The sequence below is a fragment of the Manihot esculenta genome, chromosome 15, assembly GCF_001659605.2.
Source record: "Manihot esculenta cultivar AM560-2 chromosome 15, M.esculenta_v8, whole genome shotgun sequence".
NCBI lineage: Eukaryota > Viridiplantae > Streptophyta > Magnoliopsida > Malpighiales > Euphorbiaceae > Manihot > Manihot esculenta.
The window spans coordinates 1,109,221-1,127,061 of record NC_035175.2 but is presented as its reverse complement, the minus strand read 5'-3'; the positions used below and the strand labels follow the sequence as shown (position 1 = coordinate 1,127,061).

General features: G+C 30.0%; 2 protein-coding genes across 2 annotated transcripts; one reads left to right on the top strand and one right to left on the bottom strand.

Moving 5' to 3' along the window:
* Positions 1–5,815: 5,815 nt before the first annotated feature.
* LOC110601355 (flowering-promoting factor 1-like protein 3) lies at positions 5,816–6,536 on the top strand. Its single transcript, XM_043951029.1, has 2 exons — positions 5,816–6,261; positions 6,381–6,536. Exon 1 carries the CDS (start codon positions 5,901–5,903, stop codon positions 6,237–6,239), a length of 339 nt encoding a protein of 112 aa, XP_043806964.1. The 5' UTR covers positions 5,816–5,900; the 3' UTR covers positions 6,240–6,261; positions 6,381–6,536.
* A 3,815-nt stretch (positions 6,537–10,351) lies between these two features.
* Positions 10,352–13,948, bottom strand: LOC110602396 (vesicle-associated membrane protein 724). The gene is made up of 5 exons (XM_021739898.2): positions 13,555–13,948; positions 11,847–11,988; positions 11,577–11,697; positions 10,937–10,999; positions 10,352–10,854 (listed from the first exon to the last, which is right to left on the bottom strand). The coding sequence occupies exons 1-5, from the start codon at positions 13,742–13,744 to the stop codon at positions 10,705–10,707; spliced, it is 666 nt and encodes a 221-aa protein (XP_021595590.1). The 5' UTR covers positions 13,745–13,948; the 3' UTR covers positions 10,352–10,704.
* Between the last annotated feature and the right edge of the window lie 3,893 nt (positions 13,949–17,841).

Below are 17,841 nucleotides of genomic sequence, written 5' to 3'. Positions count from 1 at the left end.
TTCGATTGTGTGTTTATGCTAATTTCATCTGCGGGAAGGAATTGTTTCTCCATCAATACGTAATTAAATGGATCACAAATTCACAAGTGCATCAATTAAGCTTGCCTTGAGTTGTCTTGGATTTCAATTGTAATATTGTGTTTGGATATCTCTGTATAAGTCTCATAGTCAACAGTGCATCAGTTTCTTAACTGGCATTGATTGAACAAATGAAGAGATTTATCTGTTTGCCTTTACCTCGTAACCTGCTATCTCTTGTGAATTGTTCTCAATTTTATCGGTAAATGTAATTGCACAGTAGCTTAATCAAGTACTTTATCCATAGACACTGTTCTGAGTTTCCACATGAACACACCTACAAATTGTATTTTAGATACTCCCTCGGCATTTCTAGCCGTCTCAACACACAAATCCCTTGCATTCTTTCTTTACTTGTGAAGAACGAAAGGTAATGTTGAAATTGTTTGTAGACAGTAGGTGATACAAATATGGAAAAGAAGACATTAAAAACTTTCTTTTTTCCTGTTCCTTTCTGTGACGAAATGTACTCAATGGGATAATTGCTTTTGCATCTTAGCATAAAGTTCAATGGTGTTGGAATTCTTTTCAAAAGTACAAGGTTTTTGAATTCAAATTTAAGTGAAATTTAATAAGAAAAAAAAAAGTTTACTCCTGAAAATCTAATGCTTTTGTATAGCAGCAGAGGGATTCCTTTTGATTTTATGTTTCACATATATTTAAACGTTATTCATGGTGATGGATAGTTTTAGAAATTAAAACTTGTAACTCATTTTATAAATCCAATTTTCATGTTTTTAATTTGTTTACCCGAGTTATTTTTTTATTCCTTTATATGAGAATTAGACTTAATTAAATTCAAACTCAATTTATTTATAATTTCTTTGTTAAAAATTATACTCGATGATTTGGGCTCGAATATATTTCAGACTGGCAGATTAAAATCGTGATTAAAAAAAAAAATAAAAAGAAGAAGATTTTAAAACCAATTTACAGTCGCATATCAAAGGAAACTGAATAATCAATAATTTAATACATCTCAGTAAAAGTAATCAACTAAAAGTTACAGAAATTGCAGAAACTTTTTTTTAAAAAAAAAAATTAGATAAGATTCTCAATAATCATAAATCACAAGATCGGCAAGGAAAAATTTATTTGACATGAACATTTTGATAATCATTAAGATTAGATGTCAACTTTTTCTCTGCGCCAGAATACTTATTCAGAATAGTTTGAAAGTCAAATGCCAGTTGGGCCCATAGTGGGCCTCACCTCACAGTCCTCAATTCGAATGCAACCCAAGCAATGCCCAAAATTAAAAAAATCAGCCCATTTCTGCCTCTAACTCAAAGGGGCATTGATAATCGGTAGATGATAGCATTTAGAGAAATCTTTTTTTTTTTTTTCCCCTCTCCTCATAATTTATCCTTCTTAAATTTATATATATAATTTTTTTCTTAGTTAAATATATTATTTTATTATTAAAAACAAATTTTTAAAGATTACGTAAATGAATTTTGCATCCAAAATGATTGCAGAATATGAATATTTTAACAATTCTAAATGTTAATTACCCTTAAGCATGCATGATTATAATACATTAATTAATGAAGTCATTTTCAAGGAATCATGGAATATGAACAGGAAAAAAAACCTCCCCTCCTGATTTGTTCTTAAGAAGGAATTGATCCTACATTCCAAATGTTTAGTACTTTATTCTCCTGTATCTGTTTGTAATCAAAGTTAGGCATAAACTTAATGGTAGATAACAAAATCATTCTCAAAATTAGCTTTAAATTTTATTCCCTATATACCCAATTGATCTATAAGAAAAGTTAGCATTTGATTTTTGCATAAGTACCATTAGAAGAAAAGTTAAAAAACAACAAATATGCACTCCAACTTTTAGTGAACCAAATTGGGTTTTCTTATAATATTTTAAAACAGGCAATGGTGGAGAATAAGTACATATACAAAGGGCCATAAGTAATTAAGATACTCTAATTAATCTGTGATTAAGATGGATAATTTTTTCAGAAAACCCACTTTGAGAAAGAATTTTTCCCCTTTGATTTGTATATAATTATCGTTAAGTATGGACATTGGCCTCTTATGGCCTAGCTAGCTAGTGGCATCCAGTTGCCTAAATTCACTTATATATAAAACCCAACAGATTAGCATCTCCATATATAGGAGACCCACAAATTGAAATTAATTTATTAATCTAATTTTAATTGATTCAGTATTCTATAATTAATTAAACGTACGCAATAAACTGAATCTTTCTAATTAATTAATATTTTTCCTTGTATGAAATTTTACTTGATATAGTTCTATATGAAAATGTGCTAGCAATTAATTAAGAATATATCTTTTACTTATTCTTTCGGTTTCAACCATATGGATTCTTGTGATATATATATATATTGCATGCATTGCATTATCTTGCGTTTTGTTTAAGGAGGAAAGTTAGGTTAAAAGATGTTTATTGTACATTTACGTAATCTTTATTAATTTTTTTTAAAGCTTTAATTATTTATCAATTAGCTTTAAATTAATTATATTGAAATTATCTTCGATAAGAGGAGATTTCGAATTTAAAATTCAATTTTCACATAAAAAATTATAAGAATATAAACTTTAACTGTATGCTTTATATATACACACGTTTAAAAATTTAAAATATATTATTAATAAAAATTATCAATGCATGATGCTATACAATGAATTTATTACATCATACATTATCTTTGATGTTAATTATTTGTTACAAATATAAATTTGTTTTATAATTGGTAAAATGTCCGTATTCAAATAAATAATTTTACTCAGACAAAATAAATAAATAAATAAATTTAAAATTCAAACTCTATACTTTTATTGGTCAGAGATGGTAGCTCCAACACCATATGCAAAACTGGATATGGTAAATTATAGTTTATCTCCCATGATCTCTTCGTCATTACCGTAAAAACTTTAATCTAATTTAATTAATTTTAACAAAGATAAATGAACTTTGATACAGAAAGCATGAATAAGGTTTATGAGAGCACAAACCCTAGGCAACTATATATAACTACCATTCAAGGGGAAACAAAAGGCTTTGATCATAAGAAGTTAAGCCTCTCTTCGATAATAATTTAAAAGTAATGTTTAATGTTTTGATTTAGTGGGTGAGAAAGTAGAGAATGAAAAGCTTTTTTTTTAACGTTTCATTAATCATTATCCGAATAATTTTTCAACTGAATAAAGTAAAGCATATATTGTAAACTTAGAACAATGGATTGCAGATTGCTTGTAATTCATAGAGAATAAATATTTTTGTCTTTCTATGTGACATGGCAATCCGCCATGTAGTTAGGTTTATGTAATTGGTCGGTTTGGTTTTGAATTGAATTGAATCGAAAAAATTAAAATTGAATTTTAAAAATATTAAAAATTAAATTGAATCGATTATTAAGATATAATCGAATCAAACTAAATCGATAAAAATCAGTTCGATTTAGTTTGATTATATCAAAATCGAAATTTATAAATTTAATACGTTTATACTCGGAACTACTGATTGGGTTGAATAAGGGAAGGGAGGAAAGAGATTGGGTTTGAACTACGGGTTGATTTAGATAAGGGTTAGTATAATAATATATAGCAAAATCGGTTAATTCTACTAATCTGTTATTTAACATATTTAAACCGAACTAAATCGAAAACTGAATAATTGAAAAATATTAACTGAATCAAAATAAATATTTCAACTAAATCTGAAATCATTCGATTCGGTTTTTCGATTTAAATTGAGATATGCTCTCCCCTACATGTAGCTATAGTTGAGGGAGCTTGTGGAGCCTAGAATGAATCAGTCTCACCTGTAATTTTCAAGGAATATTAAAGCTTATATATTGTGTATGCGTGAGAAACATTGATTTAATTGGATATGCATGTGGCCTACAAAAAAGATTCAACCAAAAAAAGAAGAATTATATATATACTAGAAAGCTGATGTGGCATGCCGACCAATCCCAAAGAAGTTTGATGGGGTTTTGGAGAATCATCGATATCACAGGGGGCAAATGGACTGTGAGGTGGAAAAGGTTCCTGTTTTGCCACCTCATACTATACATGTGTAACCAGCTATTCACATCAACCTCCAAGCAATTCCAATATATATATATATTCCTTCCGTGAGTCTCCTTGTTTTCTACATGTCTAGAAGCTTTTTTTGTGTGTATATACATTCATTGATCATGAACGCGCATGATTCACATGATCAAAAATTTACGAAAGGGATTCGAGAACGATTGGTCAAATTTGTGTTCTCATAAGAAGTTGATTTCAAACAACTTTTGGAAGAAACTAGCATCATCTAAAGGATCATATTCTTCAATGTTCAGCAAGCGTGCAAGTCGTTCTCAATATAGAAATAAATTTCATTTTCTCGTAAAAGCAGGAAGGAAAATATTAGAAAATTAAGAAACAGCTCGGAAACAAAAACAGTGAGCTTTCTGGTCCAGTAATAAATAAAGGATGGAGAGGAATAAATACGTAGAGAAGAAGACAAAGTGGAAGCTACCCAATAGCAGAACTCATTTTCATGGTTGGGTTTGATTACTAGTAGTATTGAGGACCATATGAGAATGTAAGAGCAAGGTTGAGACCAGTGGTGCTGAATAAAGAAAGAATATTGTCCTAAATCCTAACACTAAATGCATCAACTTTGATTCGGTCGGGTGAAATTGGAAATTGGGTGTCAGAATCTTACATTATTTGCTTTTGAGGAATTTCAAGTTGTTTGCTCCTCCATGGGCATTGTGCACTAGCACCCCTCTACCAAACAAGTTCAAGTCTTGAATATTAATATACAATCACTAAATGAATTAATAATAATAATAATTAAGAATCTTCTACTGTTAGATCGATTTTCCTCCCTTCTTCAAATACTATTGACAAAAATTAAACAGGAAACCCAAAATGAAGCAAGAGAGGTAAATAGTCAAAAGTTAGGCAAAGTCCCTTGTTAGGTTAGGCACCCTACTGCAAAAGGAAACTCTCTCATTTCCAACAAACCAGAATTTGAGAATTCCTTCTCATTTATATATTTTCTTTTTCTTTTTTGGTCCAACCCGGCCAAGGTTATTAGTCTCTCTTTCCCCACTGCAAACCTTCACCAATTAATTAATATGCCTTCTTGCCAAATGCCAGCAATCTTTCTTTCCCACCTATACAAATTTTATTCCTAGCTTGACCATTCAAACCCCATATTTTTCTCCCTAAAATCATTTTAATTTCTACATATTTATTTATTTATCTGTATTCATTTCTTGTGAAACCTACGCCAGCAGCTACCGTTGTAATAAGTAACAGCCATCAATGTCCCTTCTCTTCTGGCTACATCCATGGTACAGATTTTGCATACACATGTAAGAGCCATTTTCTTTTAGCCTTGTCTAGAATGATTCTCAATCTTATTATTTTTTCCCCTTTTTATTCAAAACAAAACAAAGATTCCCATAGTGGAGGGTTAATTAAAGACTTGGAAAAAGATCACCAAAGGATTCTCCTCAATCCGATTATGCCCACATTGGACATGATGGTACATGTGTCCCTAACAAAAACTTGGCCTCTTCCAACTTCTTTATTTTACTCATTTGATTAATTAAATAATTTTTTTTCCATTAAATACCCTTCCCTCAATTGGGTCCCACCTAAACTTCGCCCACAGGCCACACCCAAACAATCCCCATATATCCACGACTCTCTCCCCTCCCAGTATAAATACCAGACCAACTCCAACTCCGACCTCCAAGTTTATAAAACCTTAATAATTCAGAGAAATAAACTAACCATATCTTTATCTTCTATCTTACCCTGAAGTTTCGCTGAAAATGTCTGGCGTTTGGGTTTTCAAGAACGGTGTGGTTCGGCTCGTCGAAAACCCAGGAGCTGAGTCTCTAGACGGAAGCAGGCAGGGATCCGGTGCTCGCCGGAAAGTGCTGGTTCACACTCCTACTAATGAAGTTATCACTTCTTACGACGTTCTTGAAAACAAGCTATATTCACTTGGGTGGGAGAGGTACTACAATGACCCTGATCTCCTCCAATTCCACAAAAGATCCACAGTTCACCTCATCTCTCTTCCTAAGGAATTCAGCAAGTTCAAGTCCATGCACATGTTCGATATTGTCGTAAAAAACCGTAACATGTTTGAAGTCAGGGACATGTAATGCTGCTCATCTCGTTATTATGGTGTGTTTGTGCGTCTTACCTTCTCTTTACTTGTTTTTTCTTTGGTTTTTTATGGTGTGTGCATGTTTGTATTATAATTGAAATTGAAACCTTCTAATTTACTTGTTTTTTGATTTTAGGAGCAAGTACCAAGGGTGCTTAGGTTAGTCATAGCTAATAATGTAGTTAAGAGTTTGCTTCGGCGACTACGTAGTTGCTGACTGGGTGTCGCCGTCATGTAAATCGTCACAGTTTCTCATGGGAATGAAAATTAGACTTCTTTTGTGTGCCTCAAACTCTTATATTCGAATTGAGCAAAAGAAACCCATTTGTGGAGATGACATGACAAGGCTGTAGCTGGAATTTTTAGGGCTTAATATCATGTTTAATGTCACTTCTATAATATAGTTGATGGAGATGAGAGTGATAGATGCTATGTGTTTTTTATTTTTTTGGGAGAGCAAAAGGTTGGTCACGTGAAGCCAGCCATATGCTTTGCTTACCAACAGCAAAGTGATGCGATGATTTCTTTATGAGCAAGTGGACAAGACTATCCAATTTGCATGGAGGCCTCTGTGGCCCTCACTCACCTTCTTTCACTCTACCCCCATTAAAACTACCATTCCAAATACGTACCCACATTGCTGGCAATCTGTACCTAGCTAGCTATCTATTTTATGTTGTTCATCACCTTTTGATTTCTGAATACATCCAGTTAATTATATATTTAATAAAAAATAAAGATTAAATTAGATACTGATACTGTGAGAAATTAAGCAGAGGAGGAGAATGAGACAAATGTAAGGTTTGGCTTGAAGTGGCAAGTGTTTTTACCCGAAAAGGAAAATTTTTCCGAGAAATGGAAGAAGACAGTTTAAAGGATAGGTGCGATATTGGCTGCCCATTCCCCCAAAAGGAAGGAGAGTGGAGATTTTATCATATCTATATTTATAGGAGATGGACCACCAGTACTTATTACAAAGCTCTCATCCCATTGGATCGAAATATGCTACCATCATATTCCTATACTCAGAGACATTTCTGATCAGATAGATGGAAAATAGTTGCAGCTCTGGTGTTTGGTTTCAGATATTGCTCCATGGACTGATCATAATTACCTTTTTCTCCTAATTGCACAAATATTCTAATTAACCCTAATATTTGATCAATTATAATGATTTTTTTCTTTGCATTATTATAAGATTATATCCTTTTTTTTTATTTGACATTTTAATGAATACGGTACTGAAACTGGGCATGCTTTAAATTCCATGAAACATTTAATTAAATAAGACCCATATGATATGATTTTGTCTTGGATCCATGGAAATTAGACAAAATCATGAACCCTTGGCTTGAGATTAGCCATAAGCCAAGAATTTTTTTTTTAAATGGTTAATTGTAATTCCTCACCTACCACCCACTTTCCCTGTTTTTTTTCTTTTGTATCATATTCATATTTAAATTTAATATATTATAGGTTTCCAAAAAAATAATAAATACATCATAATATTAAACATTCAATATTATTAAAATGAAACTTATTTATTATTTTTTTATTGAAAAAAAAAAAGAGAGAGAATGAACGTATTATATATCACACTATCACTGTGCTGATCACCATTAATTTCAACGATAATTTTTCTTTTAATTAAAATTTTTATACATTATTGTTAATTATTACTTCTATTTAAAAAAGAAACTAATATTGAACATATTGAACTTTTTTACTCACATTATCATCTTAACAATAATTTTGTTTACAGTTTATTTAGGAGAAACTGTAAATTAAGGAATGATAGAAACTGAATTTTCCTAATAAGGTATGGGATATATTTTGGACTTATCTGCAACTGATAAATTTTGTAAAAAAAAAATAAAAGAAAATTCAATTGAAATTTCAATTCAAAGTCTCATAGTTATAACATTAAAAAGAATTCCTGCTAATTGTTTTTGACATGATGATTTTTAATAGCCTCCAGAACTGATATCAGAAGACAAAAACGTAGCAGAGGAACCCACACTCTCTCAGCCAAACTCTTTTCTTGACATTGTGGAGGTAAATACTTCCAAATATATACATATTGAATGCGAAAGCAAATCATATTGACATGATGAGACCCATGAATGAAAATAATAAACCCTTTTTGGGTGAGCCATGCACAACTCCAAACAACATGTGCTTATTACAAACTTCTCTCATGTCTGAACCCTAATTTATGATTCGTAAAGACCTCTGCCACCATTAATATTTCATGTGGATAAGGCTCTTATCGACAAGCCTCTAAACGTGGAGAAGTTGAAACCTACCATGCAAGTAAGGTCTAACAGTTGTTGCTTATTGTTATATATAGACCAGTTATTAGGCAAGTGAGAGCCCATTCCTCGATTGAATGGGCTGCAATGCACTTTTCCAGTGAATAGTCAGTTTCGTTTGCTTGTGTTTTTCTTCTTCTTCTTTCTAATAATTAATAGAAGAAGAAGTTGATCAGGAATTAAGTTTGAAATATGGGTGATTGAGCGAGTGAAGAAAGAAGAAGAGAAGTTGCTAGCTCCTATATTTATCCCATCCAGAGAATGATTCCAAAGAAAAGAAGAAAAGATCCTATCCACCCATGGATGGGGCAGGATCCTATTTTGTCTTCTCATGAGTTTGATTTTGATGGCCAGAACCTTTGTCTTGTCAATTCATGCCATGCACAAGCTCTTCTCTTTCTTTTTTGAGGTCAAAATAATTTGTCTTTTTTTTTTATTCCCCTATTAATTAATAATTAGAGTTTTCAGACCTAAATACCATTAACCTTTCGATTAGTCTAACAAAGTGCCATATTTTTAAAACTAAATACCAAGCAAACTCCTGCTGCGTCAGTATGAAAACTAGGTTTTAATATAATTGTCAGCTAATATTCACCACATATCATTCCAGAACATCTTTCTCCTAACCCACTTATGACGTTGTGCAAGATTTAATTAGACAGTCATCAAGCCCTAGTCTGAACAATTATTATGACATAACCCATATGCCTATGCACTTTCAGAAGTTGAATGCTTCATCGATCTGCATGCATGGAAGGAATAATCAGGTACGATATCATCTTCATCCACAGTGGAAAAGTTGGTTATTTTATGAAAATAATAATAATAAAAAAAATCATAGGCTAATTATAGCTAGTACGTCTTGTGAACAAATTTGGTGAGGTTGGCATATGCCATGACTTTGTGGAGGTTCTAAGTAATTAACAAGTAATTATTAGGTATGCCGGCTGGCCGGCCTAAGTAGTTATAGTCGTTGAACTTAAACTCTCTAGTTTATTTATAAATTAATAGCATTTTCAATTTGTTTAGGCTTTAGCTTATCCACACTAAGTGCTGCAATGGAAGGTGACTTGGAAAGTGATGTATTGGAACTTGAAGCAGCATGCAGCTTCAAGAAATAATCCACCCTCTATGCTACATTTTCATTTTATTATGTTTTTGCCTAGTAAAATATTAATTAGTGTTGTTATATAATAGTACACTAAGGCAGCAAATTTTAATTAGTTTTCTCTATTCTTCTCATCACATGGTAAGCGTGGCTCCTAATCCCCTTTTTCATTTGATCTGGTAGTAAATCCCAGCCCTTGCTTATTGTCTTCTGTTAGGGTTTTTAACTTTACGATTGTCTAGAAAATTCACACATGCTTTGCAACAATTAAGACCATTTAATTAACTTGGTTTTCTTTTCTGTTAAAAAGAATAAGATTTTATCTCTCTTATAAAATAAATAATATAGACAATATTTCTTAATTTGACGGAAACCAAGCCTTTCCTTCTTTCTGGCCTTGATTAGTAGATTAAGCAACCCAATATGGGCTGCACTGTGGCCTGTGGACCTAGTCTTGTAGCCTGAATCCATATCATGTAAGTGAATGTACAAGCTACAATCTATGGCATGGAAGGAAATCAATCCTGGTTCCCAAATCCAAAGCTTCTGGAATCCAATTCACCCCTATAATTTTTAAAACTATTATTGCCATTATCTACCTAGTGGCACATACGTATCCTACAATGTCTGCCTCCAAGATTCAAGCATCATTGCAAATTTATTTGATTCTATCATACACAGCTTCACTGAAACCAAACAAATTGCCACTGTATTTTAATTTCTCTGATTGTAATTCCAGGGAAACAGGAAAGAAAAGAAAAGGGATGGAAGGTGGTAGTGGAATTTTACTTCTATGTGAAATTAAGGAAAAAGAAACAAAAGATTAAAAAAATTTCCTGTAATATACGACAGACAGTACAGGCACACAAGACAGCTCTCCCTCACCTAATGACAGTACTCAAATTCCCCAACGCTGACTTGTAAACTAGGCAAGAAACAATTTTGACAAGGCTAAAACCCCCGGCAGAACACAAATTGTTGCAAAGCTTTCTTGTATACGAGTGCACCTGAGTTGTATATATGCTGAAGAATGAAGATTACTAGTTGGTGCAATCAAATCCACGGCAAATGGATAGCCAGATTATGAGAACCAGAAGTAACAAGATGCCAAGAACAACCAACTTAATCTTCATGTTCTGATACCACATTTTCCTTCGGATTTGTGTCCCCTGTTTCTTGTATGCTTGGGCCTGCATTTCACAACAACGAAACCAGTCAAGCACTGGGAACTAGAAAATAAGTCACTAGAAAATTTGGTCTGCAAAAACCTACCTGATCGCGTAAATTCTCAGTTTTGTCGGCGAGGGTTGTTATCGTCACACCTCTATCAATAGCCTGAAAAATGAAAATGGTTCAATTATATGCTATTCTTGTTTAGCTTGATCTGTCAGGTACAGGACTCTAGTGACTCAAAAAGTGAAATAAACAAGGGATTTATACTAACAACCACTTGCATAATCGAAGATAAAGCATCTCACAATTTATTAAATGCATATACTGGTAGATAGATAGTATACTAGGGCCACTCACCTAACAAAATTCTTTAATTAACTATCAAAATTAGTACATGTTCAACCATGCTTCCCTACCTCTTTTAGGAATTAGGAGTAATCAGAAATATGCATTGAAATGCAATCAAACTTACCAACCAAATGATATGGAAGACCAATGCATATTTTTTTAAGTGAATGTCCTAAAAGAACAGAAAAACTTGAACCTTGATTTGATACATTTTATAAAAGTTATGCCCTGCCAGATTTGCTTTTATCTCAAAAGGTTTGGCCTTCAGTTTCCATTTTCCAAACCCTTATTGCACAATTTTTAATGTTTGTAAGGAGTACTCTGAAATATGACTAAAAAGCAATCTATTACATAAAATGATCATTTGTCTTTTGCAGTATGATTAACGTACCTTGTCAATATTCCCTAACATTATACTTTTAACTTCTGAAACTTGAGCCTTCACTTTTATTAGTTTCTCTATTTCTTCAGCATGGTCAATAATATATTTCATGTGCTCTTTCATAATTGGCCTGAAAAAGGAAATCATACTACTTCACATTCTAATCATAAGATTATAGTAAAAATAATCCTTAATTATTCATTAGCCATATCCATTTATTTTTCCTCCGCGTTTATTTTGGTGGTTCAATACTTGAAAGATATCCATAGATGTACGTACCCAAACTCCTTGTTGAGACTCTTGGCAACAGCTGTGTCTGCTTTACCGCCCCCATATCTTTTCTTGAAGTCTGCTTTCATGCGCTCCAAAAAAGCAATAGAGATCTGTTTGCTAACAGATTCTTTTGCAACTACACAGTATGCTGCAAATATCAGAAAGCATAGAGTCAAGGGATAGAAGTATTAGAAGTTTCCTCGCTCTATTTTGACACAATCTCATTTACGCCAAAGACTAGATAAATAAAAGCTTTACTCGTAACTGTAAAGTATTTTAGCCGTGGATGCAGCTAAAACTATTGTGACTTTACTTCATTACTAAGTTAACATTTGGAGTTGAGGTTTTGTTTTTTTTTTTTTTGGGGGGGGGAGAAAAACACCATTTTAGATGTTGAAAAATTAGTTTGAAAAAAGTGGTTTAGCTGTTTTGGAGTTCTTAGAACTAAAACATGTCAAATTTACAGTTCAATCAATTCTATTTGTCCTCTAACTAACATATTTAAAAATATATTTTTCTCAATAACAGCTTCAATATCAATACCAAAGAGACCAGGAACCAATTGGCATGAATGGCAAAATGACAAGCACACAAATACATCACTGATAACATCCTCGGAACAGAAGTCTACTAAACACATGCAGTTTCCAACGCACAGCTAAAGAATAGAACTATAATCCCCTCAAGGACGACAATAATTTTGAAAGAGGGTTCAATGGATAAGTATGAAATGAAAACAAAGTTCATTTGAATTCACGTTTCATGTTAAAAATCATAAATAGTAATTTAAATGTCAAATTCAGGCCTTGATTTCAAATTCCTATCTATCCAAATGGATCCTAAGATTATTTCAAGTGGAAAATTTGCCAACAAAATCTCTCAATCTAAAATATGAAGGATAAAAGTTTTGGCAGTGCCAATGGCGCCCTTCCAACATTTAGAATGATGGTTAAACCAGGAACTAGTAACTCAAATCCAAAGCATGAGATATGTAAGAAACTTGGATGAAGAGTATGAATAGATTCCACTCTGATTCCTCTATACAGCCTAATCACAGCTACATATTCAACAAGAATAAAAAACAACAGAACCACCCAATGTGAAGCCACAAACTGTATTTTCACCTTCAAATTTTCCCATAAAACAATTTGAATCATGCTAACTCATCACATGCATCTACTGGCAGCGCAACTTCTCCCAATTAAGGTCCCCATTTCATTGCGACACATAAATTTTCTAGAAACAATTTCTACATGAAATCCTTCACTAGTCTTAGTCGACATAAAAATTATGGGAATCTGAATTAATTGTATTCATGCCTTCAATTGATAAATACGTCTCCATACATAAATATAAACAACTTAACCCATTAAGCTTTGGAGTTTATACAATTGAAGCTTAATTGCATGAAAGTGAAGTGAGATGAACCGTGTTTTGGAAATACAAGGCTTCTAGCTTACTCTGACCAATGGAAAACAAACAACAAGTTTTGTCGGAAACTAAAAACTGAATCAGCAAATAAGCACAAACAAATATAAAAAATAACAAAAAGAAAATCCAACTGATAGGAAGTTACATCGAACCAAGTAAATCTTAAACAAAACCCAGGTTTTTTCAACTAGATCCATTTAGATTGAGCTCTGCAAACTAATTTTCCTATTTCCCTATAGAAGCCGGAATAGAAAAAGAAACTTGCAGAGAAAATTTTAATTACCGTAACCATCCTCAACGAGGAAATTGAAGGTGTGGTGGTCGCAATTGTAGGTGAACTTGTCGTTAGAGGAAGGCAATCTTTGAAGACACTGAGCTGCGATCGCCGGAAAGTTCCCAGTGAACTCGGTGTACTCGGCCAAAATCATGGTGCCTCTAGAGACAAAGCTGTAGATGAACGATTCCTGACTCATTGTAAAGTTGCGCTGAGTCAGCTAGGGCCGAGCTGGGAGACAAAGATTTACTAAACAGGATTAGACAAGACAGAGGAAGAGAGGGAGAGAACGATTGGTCTGTTTCGAAGTTTCAACTTCTACGTTAGCAGTTTTTAAGCCCTGTTTGGGACTTGATTTTCTTTGATGCTAAGAAAGAATACAATTCTTTGAATTGTATTATCCTGCTAATCACGGTAAACGACGACGCATTCTCTTCGGAATGTTTCATCCAAACGCGTGCTTCTGGAAGAAATAGACTCCGTAAAAGGATGAGGCTTCTAAATTTTTTAAGAAACTGGGAGGTAAGTTTAAAATGTGTATCACAAATCTCTTTAGTCGTCTGGTTTAATGGTCATTTGACGGAGTAAAACAAAACTGAAGCAACGGAGGTCTACTTTGACGGCGTTTAATTAATTTATCAAACATTAACAAACAATTAAATATGTTGCGATGTACTAATCGGACCGCTAATGATAGTACGCTGCAACCTGAATTATGGTCAAGGACTCAAGGGTAAGTTGGTTGTGTGTTACCTAAAATATTGCCATCTAAAATGATTTATTATATTTAATATTTAAATTTATAAAAATATAATTAAATTTTATTTTAAATTATTTGAATTAAACTCAAATTCAATTATTATTTAAAAAATATTAAACTCCATTTAATTTTATAAGATTAATATTTAATAATTTACTTTAAAAAATAATTTATATTTTAAAATTTTAAATTCCTATATAATATTTGTAGAAAGTATAAATATTATTATATAATTTATTTATATAATTATATTTAAATAATAATACTTTGACATATAAAATTTAAATTCGATCTAAATTTAATATAAATATTATTTTTAAAAAATTAAATATATTATAAATATGATTATATCTCATTTAAGATATATTTAAATATATCAAATGTGTAAATATTCGACTCATAAAAATATAAGTAGCGGCAAATAATGATACAACGTTATTAACAAAGTAAGATATTCAAATCCCTAATTTTGTTTATCAGATACTACTTCAATTACTATTTTACTTTAATTTGAAAAAAATATTTGGTGACATCCGTGTAAACGAACCGAGCGGAGCCAAATTTTGAAGAGTTCAAACTTGGTTCGTTAAAATTTTTTTGAGCTCGAGCCGAATTCGAGCTTTACTTGTATCGAATTCGAGCCGAGTATTAAGAAGTTCAAACTTGGCTCGTTTAGCAAACGAGTTTAAACGAGTCGAGCTTTTATCGAGCTTAGACGAGTCGAGTTTTTATCGAACTGAGTCTCGAATAGTTCACGGGTAATTTAATTTATTTACTTGTATAATGAGTTTTAATTTAAAACTAATAAGTTTAAAACTAAAATAATTTTAGTTAAATAAGTATATCTACAAATTAATATGTAAACTTATAAATATGAGTTTTTAAATCTTAATGATCCAAATATATGCAAGTTTAAGAGTGTAACTAAATTATATAGAGCTGAATTTTAAAAAATTTAGATTTGGCTCAATTAAAATATTTACAGGGTTTGAGTTTATTTCTCTTATGATAGTAATTTCAGTTTGCTTAACGAGACTGTTCACGAGCCTATTCGCGAGCTTGCTCATGAATTCAAAAACGAGCCGAACTCACGAGTCTTAACAAGCCGAATATTATGGAGTTCAAGTTTGGCTCGTTTACCAAATGAGTCTAAAAATTAAGTTCAAATTTGACTCGTTTAGAAATCGAATCGAGTTCGATCGAGTTTTTATCGAATCGAATCTCGAATAGCTTACGAACAGTTTGATTCATTTACACCCCTAAATCCGTGGCTTTAAAGAGTTTGTAACTTTGCCAATAAACAATAAATTTGACTTCTTCAATAATTATCATTAGGAAACCTTTTTTCTCTTTTTCTATGACATCATTTAACATTTAAAACCCCTAAAGGGTTACACGAAAGAAGGGATGGTGGGCTCCAGTATAAAAATCGTTACAATTTATATTTTTTAAGTATTTATTGATAGAAATTCTTTCATTTCATCATTTTTATTTATTTTATTTTTTTATATATATTAAAAATATAATTTTTTATTAATTTTTATTTATATTATTTTAAATATATTAAATTTTCTTAAATATTAAAAAATATTTTAAATAATTTATTAAAATAATTAAAAATAAATAAATAAATAAAAATATAAAACGTTTACTACTTTTACATCTGTATAATAGCTTTAAAAATTTTGGACAATAAATATAATCCTTTCATATTTATTTCAATTTTAATCATTTATTTTAATTAATTTTAATCAAAAAATTTGTAATTTACGTATCATGCCACTAGAATTATTTTTCAAAAAAATATTACTTTCAAAAACCTATTAAACAAAAAAATTCATTAATTTATATTTTATATTTTTAATTTTTAATTTTTAATAATAAAACTAAACTTTTTTTAATTTATCACTCTTATAACTAATAAAACTAAATTAAATCTAAGAAGTACAAATTATAATATAATACTTAAAATTTTATATTAATAATACATTGATTTTATATTTATCGCATGTAATATTAAATAAACATTTATCATAAACAAATTTTTATATATAAAAAATTATATATTAAAATATTTCATTCAAATTTTATATTCACCATTATATACATATTTTTAATTTATGAAAAATTATATTTTTATTAATAATATTAAATAAAATAAAATATTATATATTTTAGTATGTAATGGGAGTTTTTATAAATTTTATAAAAATTTAAATATGTACCACGCTTCTTATAAATTATTTAAAATATTTAATTTTTTTATTTTATTCATTTATATAATAAGTAAATTTATAACGTATATTAATTTATTGACTAATTTGATAAAAAAATTTATATTTCATATCAATAATTTTAAATAAAATTAAATATTTTATATTTTATACCATAAATTTTTGATATTTTAAATTTTTATTAAACTATAATATATGTATAAAATGAAAATGAAAAATAAAATTAATAAAAAAATATTATTAAAATAAAAATATTTATTTTAAGAATTATTTTATTAGTAAATAAAATTTTAGAAATTATGTTATAATTTTTTATAACTTTTCAAAGTTAATTTAATTCTCTTATTTATAATGAAGATAAAATGAAAAAAAGTTTAATTTTATTATATAAAATTTTAAATATTAAATATAAATATGAATTAATATGAATGTTTTGATTTTTTATTATAGCGTAAACTTTTTTTTTTAAAATTAATTAAAATTAATATAAATATAAAATAATTAATTTTATTATTCAAAATTTTAAAATTAAGATATAAATATGAAAATAGTAAATGTTTAAATTTTTTGATTGAATAGACATTCTCTAAAATATTTAAATAAGTTAAAATACATTTTAAGTTGTATTAAATTATTTTATGTTACGTTGAATTGAATATATTTTAATTATCAAAAGTTAATTTAAGTAATTAATTTAAAAAAAACATAATGTGAAATCACATTAACAAAAACGTGAGTTTTAATAAGATCGATCGGATTCGGATCCAATCCATCGCAAATTCATTTATATCATGATAAGGGCCCACACGTGCTCCTCTATAATCAAGCGCTATCAATGTCTGCCCATTATTATTATTATTATTATTATTTTTTGAAAAGGAAAAAAAATAATAAATAAAGCTGGGGAAGGCTGAAGGTGATGCGGATTTTTTTTTTTTTTTAAATCATTGGCTTTTACTTGATTTTGGATTCCAAACCTTTCTGCAATGTAAATAATTTCAGTAAAACTCAATCAATAAAAATTATTTTTAAAAAATTGCAATTAAATTACATGAAAATTCCATAAAAATAAATATAAGAGAACTTGAAAGAATTCAACATATAATAAAATCTTATTTAACTTCGATTTATTTATAAAAGATAATTTATATATAAAAAATATTTTTAATTTTTTAATTATTTAAATTTAATTTAAGAAGTAAACATATTAATAAATTTATATATGAAAGTTTTTATCTTATGGAAATGACATTCTCCTTAAAATAATTTATTTTTTTAGTGTTTCAAATAACTGAAAAGTAA